Source organism: Balaenoptera borealis (genome assembly GCF_965194805.1).
Source record: "Balaenoptera borealis genome assembly, chromosome: 10".
In the NCBI taxonomy this organism is placed as follows: domain Eukaryota; kingdom Metazoa; phylum Chordata; class Mammalia; order Artiodactyla; family Balaenopteridae; genus Balaenoptera; species Balaenoptera borealis.
The window spans coordinates 88,518,549-88,535,223 of NC_138874.1; the positions used below are offsets into that span (position 1 = coordinate 88,518,549).

General features: G+C 52.8%; 1 protein-coding gene across 3 annotated transcripts in view; it reads right to left on the reverse strand.

The window, feature by feature from the left end:
• CRTAC1 (cartilage acidic protein 1) overlaps window positions 1-16,675 on the reverse strand; it is a 133,481-nt gene that overhangs the window by 40,945 nt on the left and 75,861 nt on the right. For all 3 annotated transcript variants that reach the window (XM_082408105.1, XM_082408106.1, XM_082408104.1), the window contains exon 3: window positions 9,799-9,995. In XM_082408105.1, the coding sequence (XP_082264231.1) occupies window positions 9,799-9,995 (197 nt within the window). The remainder of the gene's footprint in view (window positions 1-9,798; window positions 9,996-16,675) is intronic.

A 16,675-nucleotide genomic window follows, 5' to 3' on the forward strand; every position in this document is an offset into this window, starting at 1 on the left:
TTTCCTTATCTGGAAATGGGGACGACAATAATAACTGCATTCCAGTTTAATTCAAGGGGTAAATGAGATGATGCACCTGAAAGATTTAGCATGGTGCCGCCCATCCCCCAAAGGGATCGGAGGTCCTAGACAGAAATGATTATACCCGTTCATAGACGGGGGACCCTCTGAGGTGTTCCGGGGCCTCAGCTCTGCACTGCAGGGGTGCGGTGAGGGTGAGTGTGTGAGTGTGGGGAGAGTGAGTGTAAGAGTGAGTGTGAGTGTGAGGATAAGTGTGTGAAATTGAGTGTGTAGGAATGCGCAGGAGTGGGTGTGTGAGAGTGAGAATGAATAAAAATGAGTGTGAGATCGAGTGAGTGTAAGAATGAGTGTGAGAGTGAGTGGATGAGTGTGAGTGTGTGCGGGTGAGGGCTGTGCCCAGAAAGCTCCTCAGGCGGCTCTACCTGGGAGAGGACAAAGGGTGTGCTCTCCGAGTGGCCTCACCCAGGGACCTCCTAAGACCCCGGGGACCCACAGGGGCTGGTGCATCGTCTGTGGGGCCTGGAGCCGGCCTTAGGGACGCTCGCCAGACTCCAGGGAGCTGGCACGGGGGCAGAGCTATGCCACTCTGCCTGACCCTCCCGGCGGCGCAGAGGCCCCATCCTGAGGAGGGGAAGGCCCTTTCCCGGCAGAGCGGAAGGCAGATCCAGGAGTCCCGCAGGTGTCTACGGGGTGGGGCTTGGGCTGAGGAGCCGCAGCTGGGGTCTGCACAGAGCTGCTGTGGCTTTGGGAGGGCGGCCCACTGGGGCTGCTGAGGAACCTGATCTGGACAGAGGCGCAGGTGCCGACTCAGAGGGCCTGAGCCTGTGTCCAGCTCTGACTCCCGTTTGCTCGGGGCCTTGGCCGGTTCCTTATCGTCTTCGCAGCCTCGGTTTCCTCACCTGAGAGTTGGGGGTAACAGCTGTGCCTCCTCCCTCCCAGCATCGCTGCGGGAACTGCAGGGGAAAACTCTGGGGCCCCAGGTCGGCACGCGGGGACTGTCCTCTGGCTGCTCTGCGCCACCCCGGGCCCCCAGGCCCTCGTCGCAATCCCTGGGGACCAGATGTGTCTAGAGATTGAGATTATTTTCCTTTCACATGTCAGAAAGGTAACACAGTGCACACACCGTTTAGTACACAACACCCCCATCAGGGACTGGGGCAGCACCCTGTAATTAAACACATTAATATTTCTGCAGTGAAATATATGAATAGTCACACTAGGTGGGATAAATAAAGCCCATAGATAGCTCACGTCAGCTCAGGACAGGTTTTGCTATCAATTCACTTTCCCACGAACTTAAAGAAAGCACTTGAGGCTTTCAGAGCGTTCTGGATTTCAGGACTGCGGAAAAGGGACTGTGGACTGACACTGCCATCCTCGTGGCGGTTCCCAAGGCAGTGGCAGCCTTGTCATCGCCTTCTGATGCCTGGGGCGCCTCCGAGGACGGCACTGCAGGCTTCCGGGCGCCCAGCTTTCACAACAGCGAGCGACCCTTGCCCTTCTCTGTCAAACCAGAGCCTCTTTAGACTGTACCTCCAGCTCGTCTAGTCCCACCTGAAATCCCGAGGTCAAACTCTACCAAAGCTTAGCCTAGGTGAGAAAGCAGCTGCCGGCAGCTGGGGCTCTGCAGGGCTCTGATGGGCGCCTCTGCATTCAGCGGGAGAAATTTCTCAAGCCGCCGAGTTCCTGCCTCAGCTAGACAAGAGGAAAAAAACGAGCCCAGGGTGACTCTATCCCCCTCTCTTTGCCTCATCACCCCCGATTCCTCCTGCTCACATTTCCCAACATTTCCTAAAGTGTGCTTTGTGGAACCCTGGTCTCTGCCAGCTGCCTGGAGAAAAGATTTCGTGATCGTCTGAGCTCAGGAAAGACTGCACCTTCCATCCACCCTTGGAGATTCTCAGTGGACATCAGTCTATCAAAACTTTGAAAAGACCTGCAATAAATTACGGGCTTAATTTGACTTAAGCCAGCCTTTCCCAAACACACTCGGCCACGGAACCCCTTTTTGCAGCTCACCTGTCAGCATCCGGCAGAACTAGCCCTGTTCTTAGCAAACTGCAGCGCGGGGGTGTTGACTTCGGGCCACGTTCTGGGCTTTGTGGCCAGAGGGGTTAGGGCGCCACATACTGTTAGCCTCTTCCCCCGTTCCAGCCTCCTGGCTTCTGAGCTGACCAGGGACGCCCAGAAGAATAAACTAAGGTAGAATGTGCAACAGTGACGCACAGCCTTGTAGATTATAAATGGAAACGGCAAAATCAATGGCAGCCCTTCTGCAGGCAGAAGCCTGGAGGCCTGGGCGACAGGAGGGATGGGAGCCTGTGATTTAGGAAGAGCAAACGCTCTGGCAGCTGCAACCTAGGTAATTAGGTGTGTCAGGAAGACAGATAAACAGTGAGCTGTGTGGGTCGATGGCACTGGCAATAAACACCCAGCACTGGCCCCTGGCCCACGTCAGCGTGTAATCCCACCTTCTGGCTCCTTGTAGCTGCACTCTGCCCTGGGGCCCCTCACTGAGTCGGGGGCAGCAGCTCGGGAAGAAGAGAGGCTGTTAGTTGTAGGAGAGAGGGGCTCTCCTGAGTCCCTGGGGGTGACTCCTACAGACCGGAGGCCTGGGAGAAACCGGGCGTTCAGGGGCAGGGTAGGGGGCTCTGGAGGTCATGGCCCCTCTGAGAGGCACATCTGGGGACTCCCATTCCCACCCAGACTTTGGCATGTTGGCATTAAGGGAGCCTTGAAGGTCTCAGAGCCCAGTGGAACCGGCAGTTGTTGCCAGGTGGGCAGTTGGGAAGGCCAAGTGGAGGAGGCTCAAGGGCCCACCACTCCCTGCTGGGTGCTGGGGGAGGCCTCATGAAGTAGGAGTCTCAGTCCCTCACTCAGGGCACTTACAGTTCACTTGACGACAGGAGGGATAGGCAGAGGAGATGCCATGGGGCTGCGGTAAAACTAATACTACTTAACATTCCTACAGAGATTTCTATGTGCCAGGCGCTTCACATACATTCACTCACTAACCCTCTCCACAAGCCCACAAGGTAGGTACTATTTTCAGGACCAATTTACAGATGAAGGACCTGAGGCACAAGAGGCAAGGGGACTTGCCTATGATCCCCCAGCTAGCAGAGCCCCGCAGAGACAACAGGACAGTACATCCCGGAGATGCTGTGAAATCAGGCCACAGTGATCAGGGAGGGCTTCATGACAGAGGAAGCACCTGAATCAAAGCATCAGAGTAACAACAGCACGGCTCCAGCGTGTAGAGCACTTAGTATAACCAGGCTCTGCATGAAGCACTTCTTCTTGTTCTTTTACAATCATCATCTTGCCTAAACCCCTCAGGCGCCTTGAAAGGTGGTGTAGCCCCATTTTACAGATGGAGAAATTGAGGGGCAGAGAGGTTAAATCAATTGCCCAAGAGCCAGTGAGTGGTGGAGACAGAGTCAAACCCAGGTCTTTCTGACTCCAAAGCCTGTGCTTCTGAGCACTCACTCCACTGCTCGTTAGGCAGAGAGGAGGGGCGGTGCTAAGGCCGGGCGGGGAAGCATCGGCAAAGGCACAGAGGGGACACTGAGTTTGCCTAGAGGGGAGGGTTTGTGCAGGTGCAGGAGGAGCAGCATGGCAGGCCGGGAGATAGCCACTAATCCAGCACTGAGGGTGAAGGGGCCATGGGTGGTTTCTGATCTGGGGAAGACAGTGTTTCTGGAAGATTCACCTGGCAGTGGAGTGAGGTGTGGGCTAACAGGGGAGAAAATGAAGTGGGGAGGCCGCTTCTGTAGTAGCTCAGGCACGATCCCGGGTGACGCTACAGGGAAAGTGGGGAAGAAGCGCTGGGTGCAGGAGGCTGGAGCAGGAGGGGCGGGAGGGTGTGGTGTGGCGGATCAGAGCAAGTCCACCGTGCGGGGTTAGTGATGGAAGCAGGGACATCGGGCCAGCCGAGGGTGGGAGCAGGAGCTTGGCCTTTGAGGGGATCATAAGGTGGCCGAGAAGGCATGCCCAAGAGCTCACTGGCCATGAGGGATGGCAGCTTGCAGAGCAGTGAGGCTGGAGCTAGGGCGGAAGGGAAAGACCAGTCTTTCTTCCTTCTCAGTCTCCCTTCTTCCATCCCAGGGAGAAGAGAGAAATCCGATGAACCTCTGCCGAGTGCATCACCCACATTAGCTCAGTTGGTCCTCTCCATAGTCGCGTCAGGAAGATAGATTCTTTGTTTTACAGAGAGAAATCGGGCTCAGAGGGTTAAACCGTTTACCTAATGCACAGCTGTTGTTAAGTGGTAACGCCGAGCCTCAAACTGGGATCTGACTGCAAAGCCCCCCACCACATATTAAAGAGTTGGGCAGATTATGGAGAACAGTATGGAGATTCCTTAAAAAACTAAAAATAGAGCTACCATATGACCCAGCAATCCCACTCCTGGGCATATATCCAGACAAAACCATAATTCGAAAGGATGCGTGCACTCTGATGTTCACTGCAGCACTGTTTACAAAAGCCAGGACATGGAAGCAACTTAAATGCCCACTGACAGAGGAATGGATAAAGGAGATGTAGTACATATATATAATGGAATATTACTCAGCCATAAAAAGGAACGAAATAATGCCATTTGCAGCGACATGGATGGACCTAGAGATTGTCATACAGAGTGAAGTAAGTCAGAAAGAGACAAATATCATATAATATCGCTTATATGTGGAATCTGGAAAAATGGCACAGATGAACTTATTTGCAAAGCAGAAATAGAGTCACAGATGTAGAAAACAAACTTATGGTTACCAAAGGGGGAAGGGGGTGTGTGGGGTGAATTGGGAGATTGGGATTGACATATATACACTACTATATATAAAATAGATAACTAATGAGAACCCACTATATAGCAGAGGGAACTCTACTCAATGCTCTATGGTGACCTAAATGGGAAGGCAATCTAAAAAAGAGTGGATATATGTATATGTATAACTGATTCACTTTGCTGTACAGCAGAAACTAAAAATAAATAAATAAATAGCTGGGCGGGGGCTGGTGGAGGGCAGTCCCGGCTCCCGAGGAAGCTCATTTTGCGTTAGGACCGAGGAAATGGATTTCAGGGCTCCATACTCTTTATGATGCTGCTTTGACAGCCTCATCCCATCCTTGCTTCTTCTGGGGCCACGTGGCAACGAGGCACAGTGGGGATGGGGGCGGGGAGCCTGAGCAGTTCATGTGCTCATCTCCCCAAATGGAATCATGCTGGGTGAGCTGAAAATCTGGACCTTGTGTCCAAGCAAAACATGGCTGGGGATCAGGAGACCTTAGGATCCATTTTAGGGCTTAGAGGATCCTAGGAAAAGAGGGTGGAGCCTCAGGGTTAGTGTATGTCAGGCTTTACCAGGCACAGGAGGTCCTGGCCATCCTGGTAAAATGCAGATTCTGGTCTAGTCAGTCTGGGGTGGGGCCTGAGATTCTGCAAATTTATGAGCTTCCAGCTGTTGCCAGTGCTGGGCTGCGAAAGCTGCTTTGAGAAGCGAGGTGTAGAGCATCTGGGTGCAGCAGGAATGGGCCTGAGTGAAGGACAATGGACAATGGGTGCACTCTCAAGGCAGACTCATTTGCTGTGGGGGGCAGAAGAGCCTGGAAGTGCAAGGCGCCCCCGATTTCCGTTCTTCTCTCTGGCGCAGTGACTGAAGCTTCCTCTCTGAGAGGTTACAAAAGCCCTGCTGAAGGCCTAAGTATAATACGGAGCTCAGGAGCCAACCGAGAAAAGAGTCATAAATCCAAGTTCATAAAAGTAAAAATGGGGACTTCTCTGGTGGCACAGTGGTTAAGAATCCTCCTGCCAGTGCAGGGGACACAGGTTCGAGCCATGGTCCGGGAAGATCCCACATGCCACGGAGCAACTAAGCCTGTGCGCCACAACTACTGAGACTGCGCTCTAGAGCCCGTGAGCCACAACTACTGAAAGCTGTGTGCCTGGAGCCCATGCTCCGCAACAAGAAAAGCCACCGCAATGAGAAGCCCGCGCACCGCAATGTAGAGTAGCCCCAGCTGGCCGCAACTAGAGAAAGCCCGCGCGCAGCAACGAAGACCCAACACAGCCAAAATAAATAAATAAATAAAATAAATTAAAAAAAAAAAGTTTACTAAGTGACATAAGCATTTCTTTGGTCCTGGAGATACAACAGAAAACAAGACAAAGTTTCTGTCCCCATGGTGTTTAGCAGAAGAGTAGAAGAGATGAACAACAAACAAATATATAACATATTTTCAGACAGCAGTAAGTGCTCTGAAGAGAAATAAAGCAAGTTAAGGGCATAGGGGGTGATTAGAGTACGGTCTTAAGGCTTTCAGGGAAGACCTCATCTGAGAAGGGGCCTGAATGAAGGGAAGGAGTGAGCCCTGAGAACAACGGTGGGAAAAGCATTTTAGGCGGAGGGAACAGCAAGTACAAAGGCCTCGGGTAGGACTGCGGCGAGCAAGAGAAAGAGTGGAGGAAATGGAGCCAGAAGGGCAACTGGCTCACAGCCGGAGGGGTGTGGCGGGTGACGGTAAAGACTTTGGATACAGTCTGTGGGGCTGCTGGAGGGAGTTGAACTTATGAAGTTGATTTTCCTGTACTACAGGTGAAGGGGTTGAGACCGAGAGAGGTCAAGCATCTTGCCCAAGGTCACCCAGTAGGTGAGGGGCACGTCCCAGGTTTGTACAGACTGACTCCCACGGGACACTGCCAGGATGCAGGACCCCAGTGCTGACATCCTAACAGCTGGCTGAGGGACAGGGTGGGACCGTCCTTCCAGAGGTCTCTCCAGTGCTTGGGCACAGGCTAAAGGAGACCCCAGTCATAAGCCAAGGGCAGGTGTGGGCTGGCTGGGGCTCCTGGAGAGCATTGCCGGTTCCTCATTGTGGGCAGGGTGGCAATGGCTGAGCGTCATGCCAGCTGGACCCAGGGAAGTGCTGACCCGACACAAATGGCTCCACACCCCACCCACTGTCGATGAATCAATCAAATCACTCAACTGAAAAATTAACTCAAACCCACAGACATCCCTCAAACCCACAGAAGGTCACTGGGAGGTGCACGCCTGGGGCTGAAGCTGGGGGGCAGTGTCACCCTTACCCCAGCTCTGGGGGCCGAGCGCCAGCCTCTCCCAGAGGAACCTTCCGGGGGGCTCCATTTGCCTGCCTCTTCTTGTCTTCCCTCTGTTGGCAAACCTTCTCTCAGGCCAAATGCTTGTGCCTTGTCCTTCCTGGATTTATTTATCAAGTTTTAATTGTACTCTTAGGATGTTCAAGTTCTGGCTGGGCCAGAGGGAGGCACAAAATAAACAATACATGGACTTTGCCCTTGAGGAACTTAGTGGCTAGGAGAGTGGAGTCAGATTCCTAGAGAAATATAAGACTGCACTGGGGAGACAGGGCAGGATTTTTGTCTGTTACATTCACTGGGGCATCATCAGTGCCTAGAATAGTGCCTGGCATACAGTAGGTGCTCAGTAAATACGGACCCAATGAGTGAATACATTAGTGAGTAAATAGGGTGATGTTTAGGCTGAGCACGGAACCAACATGACTCTGGGGTATTGCTGTCAACCTCCACTGCACGAGGGAATCACCTGGAGAGCTTTCCAATCTGATAACTGGGTCCCACCCCCAGAGGTTCAGACTGGACTGGACTGGGACGCTCCTTGGGAACTGGGCGCGTTAAAGCTCCTCAGGAGGTTCTAGTGTGCAGCCTGGGCTGAGCACCGCTGCTCGAGGATTCACGATGAAACGCTCTAAGAGCGTGGGAGGGCTGCTGCTTCGAGACACCTGACGGTCGGGTCCCAACCCAGGTGCTCTGTGTTCAGTGAGTAGGAAGAGTCTGTCCCCTTCCTCTGGCATCGTGCCCGCTGAGCCCACATTAAACACTTCCTTCCACAGTTCTCCCCATTTCTGCGTCCCTCCGGCATCTTCCCGGGCACTCGCTCCTTCCACAGCCATCCCTTGCTGCTCCCCTCCTGACCTTGCCCCACATTAAAGGTTGATCAGCCCATCAATTAATTGTGTCCTAATCCAATCTTGGCTTGGTTGGAGAGAGGGCAGTAAATCCAGCTGGGTAATCATGCCCTGATATTTGTGTAGGGATAATTACTATCTCTCAGGCCTCACTTGGTGGCAAGATGAGATGAAAACCCATAAAACACCACTTGGGGCTGTGGCTCATTGTTTCTCGGCTGCACAAAGCTGGCTGTCAGCCAGTCAGCTCCGCCTGCCCCTGCCCCTGGCACCAGCCCCAACCCCTTCCCTTGCCATTCATGCAAATGGCAGGGCTCAACAGCAGGGGCAGTCTGGGGCTGGATCCTGGCTTGGGCTCAGCAACCAGCAGGGGCAACATTATGGGCCCAGGGTAAAGCCAGTGTGTGTGTGTGTGTGTGTGTGTATGTGTGTGTGTGTGTGTGTGTCTATGGGAGCAGGGAAGGTGGTCCCCATAGCCAGGCGATCACCTGCCTCCAGGAAGTTGGGAGGGTCCAGAATGGTGAATTCACAGGTCTGAACCACAGGGTGTTGTTCAGACCAACCCAAGAGGGCTGCTGCCATCTGGAAGAGTGCAGTGCATGTCCAACCTGGCCCCAAAGGGACACTGGGCCCTGCATCCTTCAGGAGGAAGCCATGGCCTGGGACTTCCCTGTAGATGTTATGGCCCCATGGGAGCAGACTTCCACCTGCAGCCCCAAGAACACAGTCCCCCAGCTCATGAAACACTGAGCACCAACCATGAGCCTGGCTCTCTACTAGGCCCCGGGGGCATCAGGTTGAGTAAGGCCATAGAGTGTGCTGATTAAAAGGATGGATCTGGAGTCAAACGCTTGGGTTTGAATCCTGGGACTTACAAGTTGTGTGGCCTTGGGCAAGTCATATGACCTCATTGTGCCTCAGTTTCCTCAACTATAAAGTGGGCCACACCAGTACCTACCTAACTGAGCTCCTGTGAGACTTAAATGAGGTGATTAATACAAAGTGCTGAGATCCTGGCCCGGCACACAGTCGGTGCTACTTAAGTAGTCGTTGTTGTCATTACTGTTGCTGCTGTGTAGCCTTCCGGCCATCCGTTTCTCTCAGCCGTTCCTCGGTGTGTAGGACCTCGCTACTCAAAGTGCGGTCCCTGCACAGGCAGCAGCACCACAGCCTGAGAGCCTGTTAGCAGTGAGGGACCTCAGCGCCTAGCCAGGCCTGCTGGGTCAGAATCCGCATTTACACAAGAGCCGAAGTGACTGGGATGGCGCTCTGGGCTAGGACAGGCCCCAGATCTGTCTCCCACCAAGTTGTATCCCCAGCACCTAGCGCCTCTGGTCTGGCATGCCGTAGGTGCTCTGCAGGAATGCGGGGTGAAAACATGAGCTCCGCTGAAAGCTATGGGGGCCTTTGAAGGATTTCAAAGCATTTTAGAAAGTTCCCTGGAAGCAGCACGGAGGGCTATGCCAGGGAGTCGTCTGCGGGCTATGGGCGTGAGAAGTGCTGAGTGGTTGAGCCACCAGGAGTGGGGGAGAAGGGAGGAGGGGTCAGTTAGGAGGACCGGGCTGCCGCTCAGACTGGGAGGCGAGGAGGACGTAAAGTCCGAGGGAGGGGGGACAGGTCTTCTGCTCAAGGCCTCCCTCTCCAGGGGCTGGGAGGTGAGAAACAGCTTCATGCATAAGAGAAGAACGGGTCCTCCTGGGGCTGTCTCTGTTGGGACGGAGTGAGGTCCTGGGGAAGCTGGTGACAGTAACCTAGTGCTGGGAGGAAGAAGGTGGGGGCCGGGGGAGGCCCGAGGCCCCCAGCCCTTACCGGAGAAGGCATTATTGGTGTTGAGGAAGTAGATCTCCTCGCGGCCATCCCCGTCGATGTCGCAGGCTGTGACCCCGATGGCGTTGCCCTGCCGGTCCCGCAGCGCATAGTAGGGGGAGCTGCGCTCGTCCACCGCGATGTTCACCAGCCGCTTCTGGGCCCGGTCGTACTTCAGAACCAGGTTGGGGCCATTGTACCTGGAGGAGGAAGGGGGAGGGGACGTTGGGGGGAGCAGCTGGGCCCACCTGGCTCTATCCGACCAGAGCAGTGGGCTCAGAGTCTTCCCGGACAGGTCTATGTGGGGACAAATCAGCCCCAGAACGTTCCTGGGGAACCGCTGTCTTCCTGGGGAACCCTTGGCAGCCTTGCCTTGGGGTCCCCGGGTGTCTGACGAGTGTCCCTGAATCAGATGTGGACCGAAGCAAAGTGAGAGTCAACAGGTCCCACGTGGGATGCGAATAAGGAGCAGGGTGGTGGAGGGGAGTGGGCAGTCAGTGATAAGCCCCTTACCATAGGCTTTGCTGAAATAAACGCCCTGACATTAATCTTGCCCATTTCAATGTAAAAGGCACTTTCATATTTACGATCTCATTAATTTAAATTTAACAACAATCAAGTGAGGTAGGCATGGGAGTCTGCATTATTAACCCATTTTGCAGATGAGGCAACTGATGAACTTCATCAGGGAAAGTGAGGCTCAGAGAGGTTGAGTGCCCTTCTCAAGGTAACGCAGCTAGTAAGCGTCAGGTGCTGGAACTCAAACCCAGGCCCTCTCTGCTAACCCAAGGGCCCTGGAGTGAATTCTGGAAGCACAGAAGGCTTTGTCACTGAGGTTTGGAATGACTCTCTCTTGACAGAAAGTCTCAGCATTTAAACAGCGGGATGAAACTGGCATCCCAGACAGGAGATTACAAATGCATCTAAAGTCATCAGGTGGACCTGCTGGATCGCTTTGTCCGAGGCACTGGAAGGAAAAGATTAAAGAGCCCCTCAGTCCTCATCTCTCTCTCGTCTGACTCTCCTGCAACCATGCGACCTCCCTGATGCGTGCTCTTGCCTCAGGGACTTCGCACTTGCTGTTCCCTCTGCCCAGGATGCTTTTCCTCCAGGTACCCACATGGCTGTCTCCCTCCTTCACGTCCTTCAGGTCCTCATGCAATCTTCCCTTCTCTGAGAGGCCTTCCTGCCCACATTCCTGAAACCTGCAACCACCGTCACCCCGTACCCTTGCCCCTCACCCCGTACCCTTGCCCCTCACCCCTGCTCTCTCTCCCACGGCTTTTACCACCGGTTGACCGTTCTCTAGCTTCCTATTTAGCTCTTCCTTCTCTGTCTGATCCTGCTAGAATGTCAGCTCCACAAAGGCAGAACTTTTTGTCTGTTTTGTCCCCCAGGACCTAGCACAATGCTTGGCACACAATAGGTGCTCAGTAAATCCTTGCTGACTGATTGAATGAGTGGATCCTCAGAGCCCATGTCTGAGTCATAAGGGCTTGGGTGTCCTGTGGTTGATTTCTTCCCATTGCCTTTCCATGTGGAGAAAGTGGTGTGTCCAAGGTCACCCCCAGGCAGCACAGCCAGGAATGTCTGGACTCCTCCCTCCTCCTGGAACACCTGTCAGGCTCTCCAAAGGAACCTGGCCAACCCCCATCCGTTAGTCCCCGGGCTACTGCCTTTGTTTGAACCTGAGCGTGTACATCCCGAGTGAAGTTCAGCTGCCAGCCTCTGGACGGTCCCCAGCCGAAAACACTGTGGGGAGGGAGGAAAGAACTCTCCAAGGTCTTTGAGAGAAATCACTTCGTGCTTTCCTGAAACAGAACCAATTTGGCCCTTTGTCACCAAGATGCAGAGCCAGTGAAGTTTGGGGGATGCTGAGTGACTGGCCGTGTGCCTTCTGGCATCCACAGTGTGCGAAAGGGGAGACGGAGCTTACTGGGGGCTGAGTCAGCACTCGGTAATGGGAGGTTGCGCCTTAGACACCTTGACGAAGAGTGTCTGAGGGCTGTGCGTCGAGGGCACGGCATGGCCTATGGGACGTGTCTGGGCAGCAGAGACGGAACACTTGGGTTCCAGCACCGTCAGCAGCTGGCTCCAGCCCCCAGGGACAGGAAGTGCCTTGTGGGCGCTAAATACTAGGCCTCAAAGCCTCCAGGTCTTCCGTTTACTACCATTACTGCTCCTCACAAGACAGTACAGTTCTGCGGCGCTAGGCCTTGCTAAAAGCACTTTCCCATGCATTGCCTCACCTGAGCCCTAGTAATCCCAGAAAGAAGGTAGAGAAGGCATTTTTCTAGAAAAGGAAACAGAGGGTCAGAGAGGCAAAGTGAGCTGTCCTAGGTTACACAGCTCGTACATGGCCGCACTAGGCTTCTAACTGTCTTCAGGTCCAACCCTGTGCTCTTTCCACACTGCCTATGATGCCAACACTCTTTGTCCTCTGCATTTTTTTTTCTGGTGGCCTCTCCCAAAGCAGCGACGTGGGAAATGCCCAAGAACTTCATGTAAAGTGGAGATAATAACCCTACATTTCTATCGCACTTTACAGTTTATAAAACACTTTCTCAGCCTTGATTTCATTTGCTTCTCTGCAGGTCTTGACTCTTCCAGAGGTTAGTTTTGTGACCTTAGGCTGGTCAGTTCCCCTCTCTAGGTTCTGAGTTTCTCCTCTGCAAAACGAGAGTTGGACTAAGTCAGAGGGTCACAAAATGTGTGGACAAATGCGGTCTTGGGGACGGGCTTCTGGGCCCTCTCCTCTCAGTTTCATCCAGAGCATTTCTATGTTGATGCATTTTATTTTACGCATCACATTCTATAAAATGTTGTTTAAACAAGGGATTCCAGAGCCAGCGTTTAAAAGGCTGGACTAGGAGCTGTGTGAGAGCACTTCTCGGTCTAATGCTCTTGAAACAGGGCCTTGAGTCTAACCCACCTCAGGAGATGGACAGAGCGGGCGTGGCCCCCCTCCGGGCTATGGCTGAGGAGCCGCCACATGAAGTCCAGCACTGACACCCCTCCTTCGCACCCCCTGTCCCTTGGGTCTCCCCCAAGGAGAATGTCTTTACCACCCCCAATGGGGGGAGAGGCCATGGCCTCTGCACCTATTGGAGGCCAGTCCTTTCACCCTGAATGGGGGGTGATGGGCGTGCACACAAGGTCCCTGCTCCCATGGTGGTGGCCCTGGGGGAGTGGATGGCCCTGGACCATCTCTTGTTTGAAGGACTTGGGGGTGCTGGTTCCAGGGTACTCCCTAAGGGGTAGAGGGGTAGGGGTACTAGGCTGGCTCCCATCCTCCATCTGTTACAGAATGAGCACGTGCCGCAGAGTCCTCCCAAGCCTACATGGCAGCCTGGGATGAATCCTGACACTCTGTCCCCTTGTGTCCCCCCCCCCCCCCCCCCCGCCAGGGACTACAGACACAAAGCCAGAACAAGGGCTCCTAGGTAGGGGTCCCAGCAACACGGGGGCACAAGGCTGGGAGGTGGGGCACGGAGTTGCCACTCCTTCCCCCCACCCAGGCTGCCCTTGGCTGGGTCTGCTGCACTGATATCCCAGCCTCTCACAATGTCCCCCCAGGACAGCCAGCCTTATCCCCTCCCCCTCTTCTCCATGGGGCTGACGCTTCAGCTGGTTCCATACCATCCCGCCCCTCCCTACCACCCCGCCCTACACTCCTCGCACAAAGCCTGCCCCAGCTGCCTGGGCTAGATGTGATCTTCTCTTCCCTGGACACCCACAGCGTTTTGCACCTTGCTTATTACCACAAGGCAGAGTTGTTTGTGTTCCAACATCACTTCCCCTCATTAAAACATATGCTTCTTGAGCCGAGGAAGCATGTGGATACATCTCTGTGTTTGCTGTGCCTAGAGCCATGCTTGGCAGAGAGAAGATGCCCAGCAAGTGTCTGTCATAAAAGTGAGTGAGTGAGCAATAACGGAAAATAATCATGGGTGGCATTCACAGAGCAGTCACCACGTGCCAAGCACCCTTCTAGGTACTTTACACCCACTACTTCATTTCATCCTCATGACAATCCTAGGATTTTACAGATGTGGAGACAGGTTCAGAGTTAGCCACAGTCCCACCACGGTCCTTCTGGGGTGTCAGTTCCCACAAGTCGGGGGAGATGGATGTGAGGGACGTGGGATTTCACGTTTCCTCTCTCTGACACCTGCCCGAGATTGTTGGGCACTTCTAGAAATTCAGGAGGCTTTGAAGCTCAATTAAACAGGCTTAGGAAGTGGGACAGGGTCCTGTGTTCTTGAAAAGCAACTGTGACTTTATAATATCAAAGGCTGGTCCAGCAGGCACAAGTGATTGGCTCAGTGGAAATTTAAGAATCTGCTTGCGAGACACCAGCGGGGCACAACCCGTCCTTGTGTGAGTGCCGTCCAATTTTCACGCTGGTCCACTGCTGTCGACAGGGAGGGGCCTTGGGGTCAGGCCAAGAAGAGCAGCCTGGGCGTGGGGTCCTGGGCCTGCCACTTCCTGGCTCTGACCTTGAGCTTGTCACTCAATTCCTCTAAGCTTCAGCTTCCTCAACTATAACTCTGTGAGGATAAGAGACAGTGTGTGTGATAACACTTGGTAAACTGTGAAGAGGCACACAATTATAAGTTCTCATCATTATTTAAAAAAGAAAGCCGAGGAACAATCTCTCACTCTCTAGAGTGATCACTTCGAGTTTCCAAACACGCACTAATATTTCTCATCCCCAAACATCCCACCCATGATCTCTCATCTTCTGCTGGGATATTTCTTCATTCCCCTTTGTCACTAAACTCAAAGAGTTGTCTTCACAAGTGCTCTCCACTTTCTTACTGACAATTTGCCCCACCCCCAATCCACATTCCACCCCCAGCTCCAGCAAAGCTGCCCTTGTTATGGCCATTGGTGGCTTTCATGAGGCCACAAATAGGGATGCCTTTCTGTCCCATCTCCTGGGGACTCTCAGCTGTATCTGGCACAGCGGCCTGGCTCTCGGCCACTTGCCTCTTATAACACTGCTCTCTTGGCTCTGAGGATGCCATCCTCCTCTGGTTTTCCTTCTTTCTCTCTGGTTCCCCCTCATTTTCCTCTGTGTAGGCACTTCCTCCTCTCTCTGCCTCTTAATGTTGGAGTCCCCAGGCCTGGTCCAGGACCCCCTTCTCCTCTCTCCATCCCCTTTCACTAGGGGATAATATCCATCCCATGACTGACAACTCCCAAATTTATATCTCCAACCCAAATCCCCAGTCCAACCTCAGACTCATATATCCGACTGCCTACCTGACATCTCCCCCTGCACGCGCCACAGTCACCTCTGATGGAATGTGACCAAAATGGAACTATTGATCGCTCCTCCCCCCTCCTCCCTGCAATGGGCATCCAAATACCAAAGCCAGAAAGCTGGTGTCAGCCTTGGTTCTCCCACTCCCTTGACTTCACATCTAATTCATCAGTCAATCCCGTCATTTCTACCTCTTAAAATATTTCAAATCCTTTCTCTTCTTTCCTCCTCCACTGCCACCATCTCCGGAGAGCCTCCTTTTTCTGCGTCCCCACTTCCCCCACCAGTTGAAATCCCCCGCACCATAGCCAGAGTCATCTTTTTAACACATAAATCAGATCAGCCATTCTCCTGCCTAAAACCCTGTGGTGGTTTCCCATTATGTTGGAATGAAACCCAGACCCTTTATCACGCCTGGCCTGGGAGCCTATTCGGTTTGCTGCCTGCCTTGCTGACCTCATAAAGCCACACCACCTCCCTTTCAGCTCCTAAAGGTCCAGCAGGCAGGTCCCAGCCCTCTGACCAGAACACCCTCCCTCCACCTCTCTCCTGGGCCGGCTTCATCTCATCCTTTAGGTCTCACCTTGAAAGGCATCTCGGAGAGACCTTCTCCTCCTCCATATTCCAGTAATGGCATCCTCTGTCCTACTCTGGTTTGGTTACCTATGTATTGCCCATCTCTCCCAGGAAACCATAAGCTTCAGGAGGGCAGGGACTGTGTCTGCTGTGTTCACCTCTGTCTCCCCATCACCTAGGGCGTAACAAGCACTCAATAAATACTTGTAGAGCGAACGAAAGAGAAGGAGCCTCTGGGAGGTACCAGATCATCACTGGGTGGCCGAGTAAAGTCAACTGAGCCACCAGTCTCTTGCTTGGTCTTTGATCCTCTACTTTCATTAGTCCCCAAGATATGTACAAACATGGTAATGACACCAGGAGGAGGCCAGGAGCTGGTGTCCTGAGTAAGGGTGAGAGAGAGTAACAAGGTATTATAGATAAAGACAGAGGACCAACCTTTTTCTCTGTTGAGAATTGTTGACCTATGTGAAAAAAAATCATTTAAGCAGTTACATAAAGGGGAAGCCAGATGAAGGGATGTAATGATTATTGGGTACCTACTATATATTAGATACTGTGCTATGTAGTTTACACATGATATCTCACTGTACATAAATAGAAACTTTTCTGAAATTTGAAAAATATACTACTTTGAAAACTAAGAATAGGGAACTTTTTTCATTAAAAAGGAAAATAATGAAAAATATATAGCTATTCAACATTATAATCAGGGGAGAGATGCAGGGAGACGAGACAGATGCACGTATAAATCCGAATGCAAGAGAGAGACACACAAGAATATAGAAAAATGGAAACTGAGGGGCAGTGAAGCCCTGAGCATAGAGAGAAAAACACTGTAAACACAGATAAAGAGATTGGCCTGTAGAGACACTGGGACACATAGAAGGGAGGATACACAGACCCAGAGAGAAAAATAGAGAGATCCCTGGAAAGATACAAAGTCGTGGAAATATCAACAGAGCTCTGAGATATTATCATAGAGAAACAACTCATCTTATGGCCTTTCTGGGCATTTCCTTCAAAGGTTTTTAA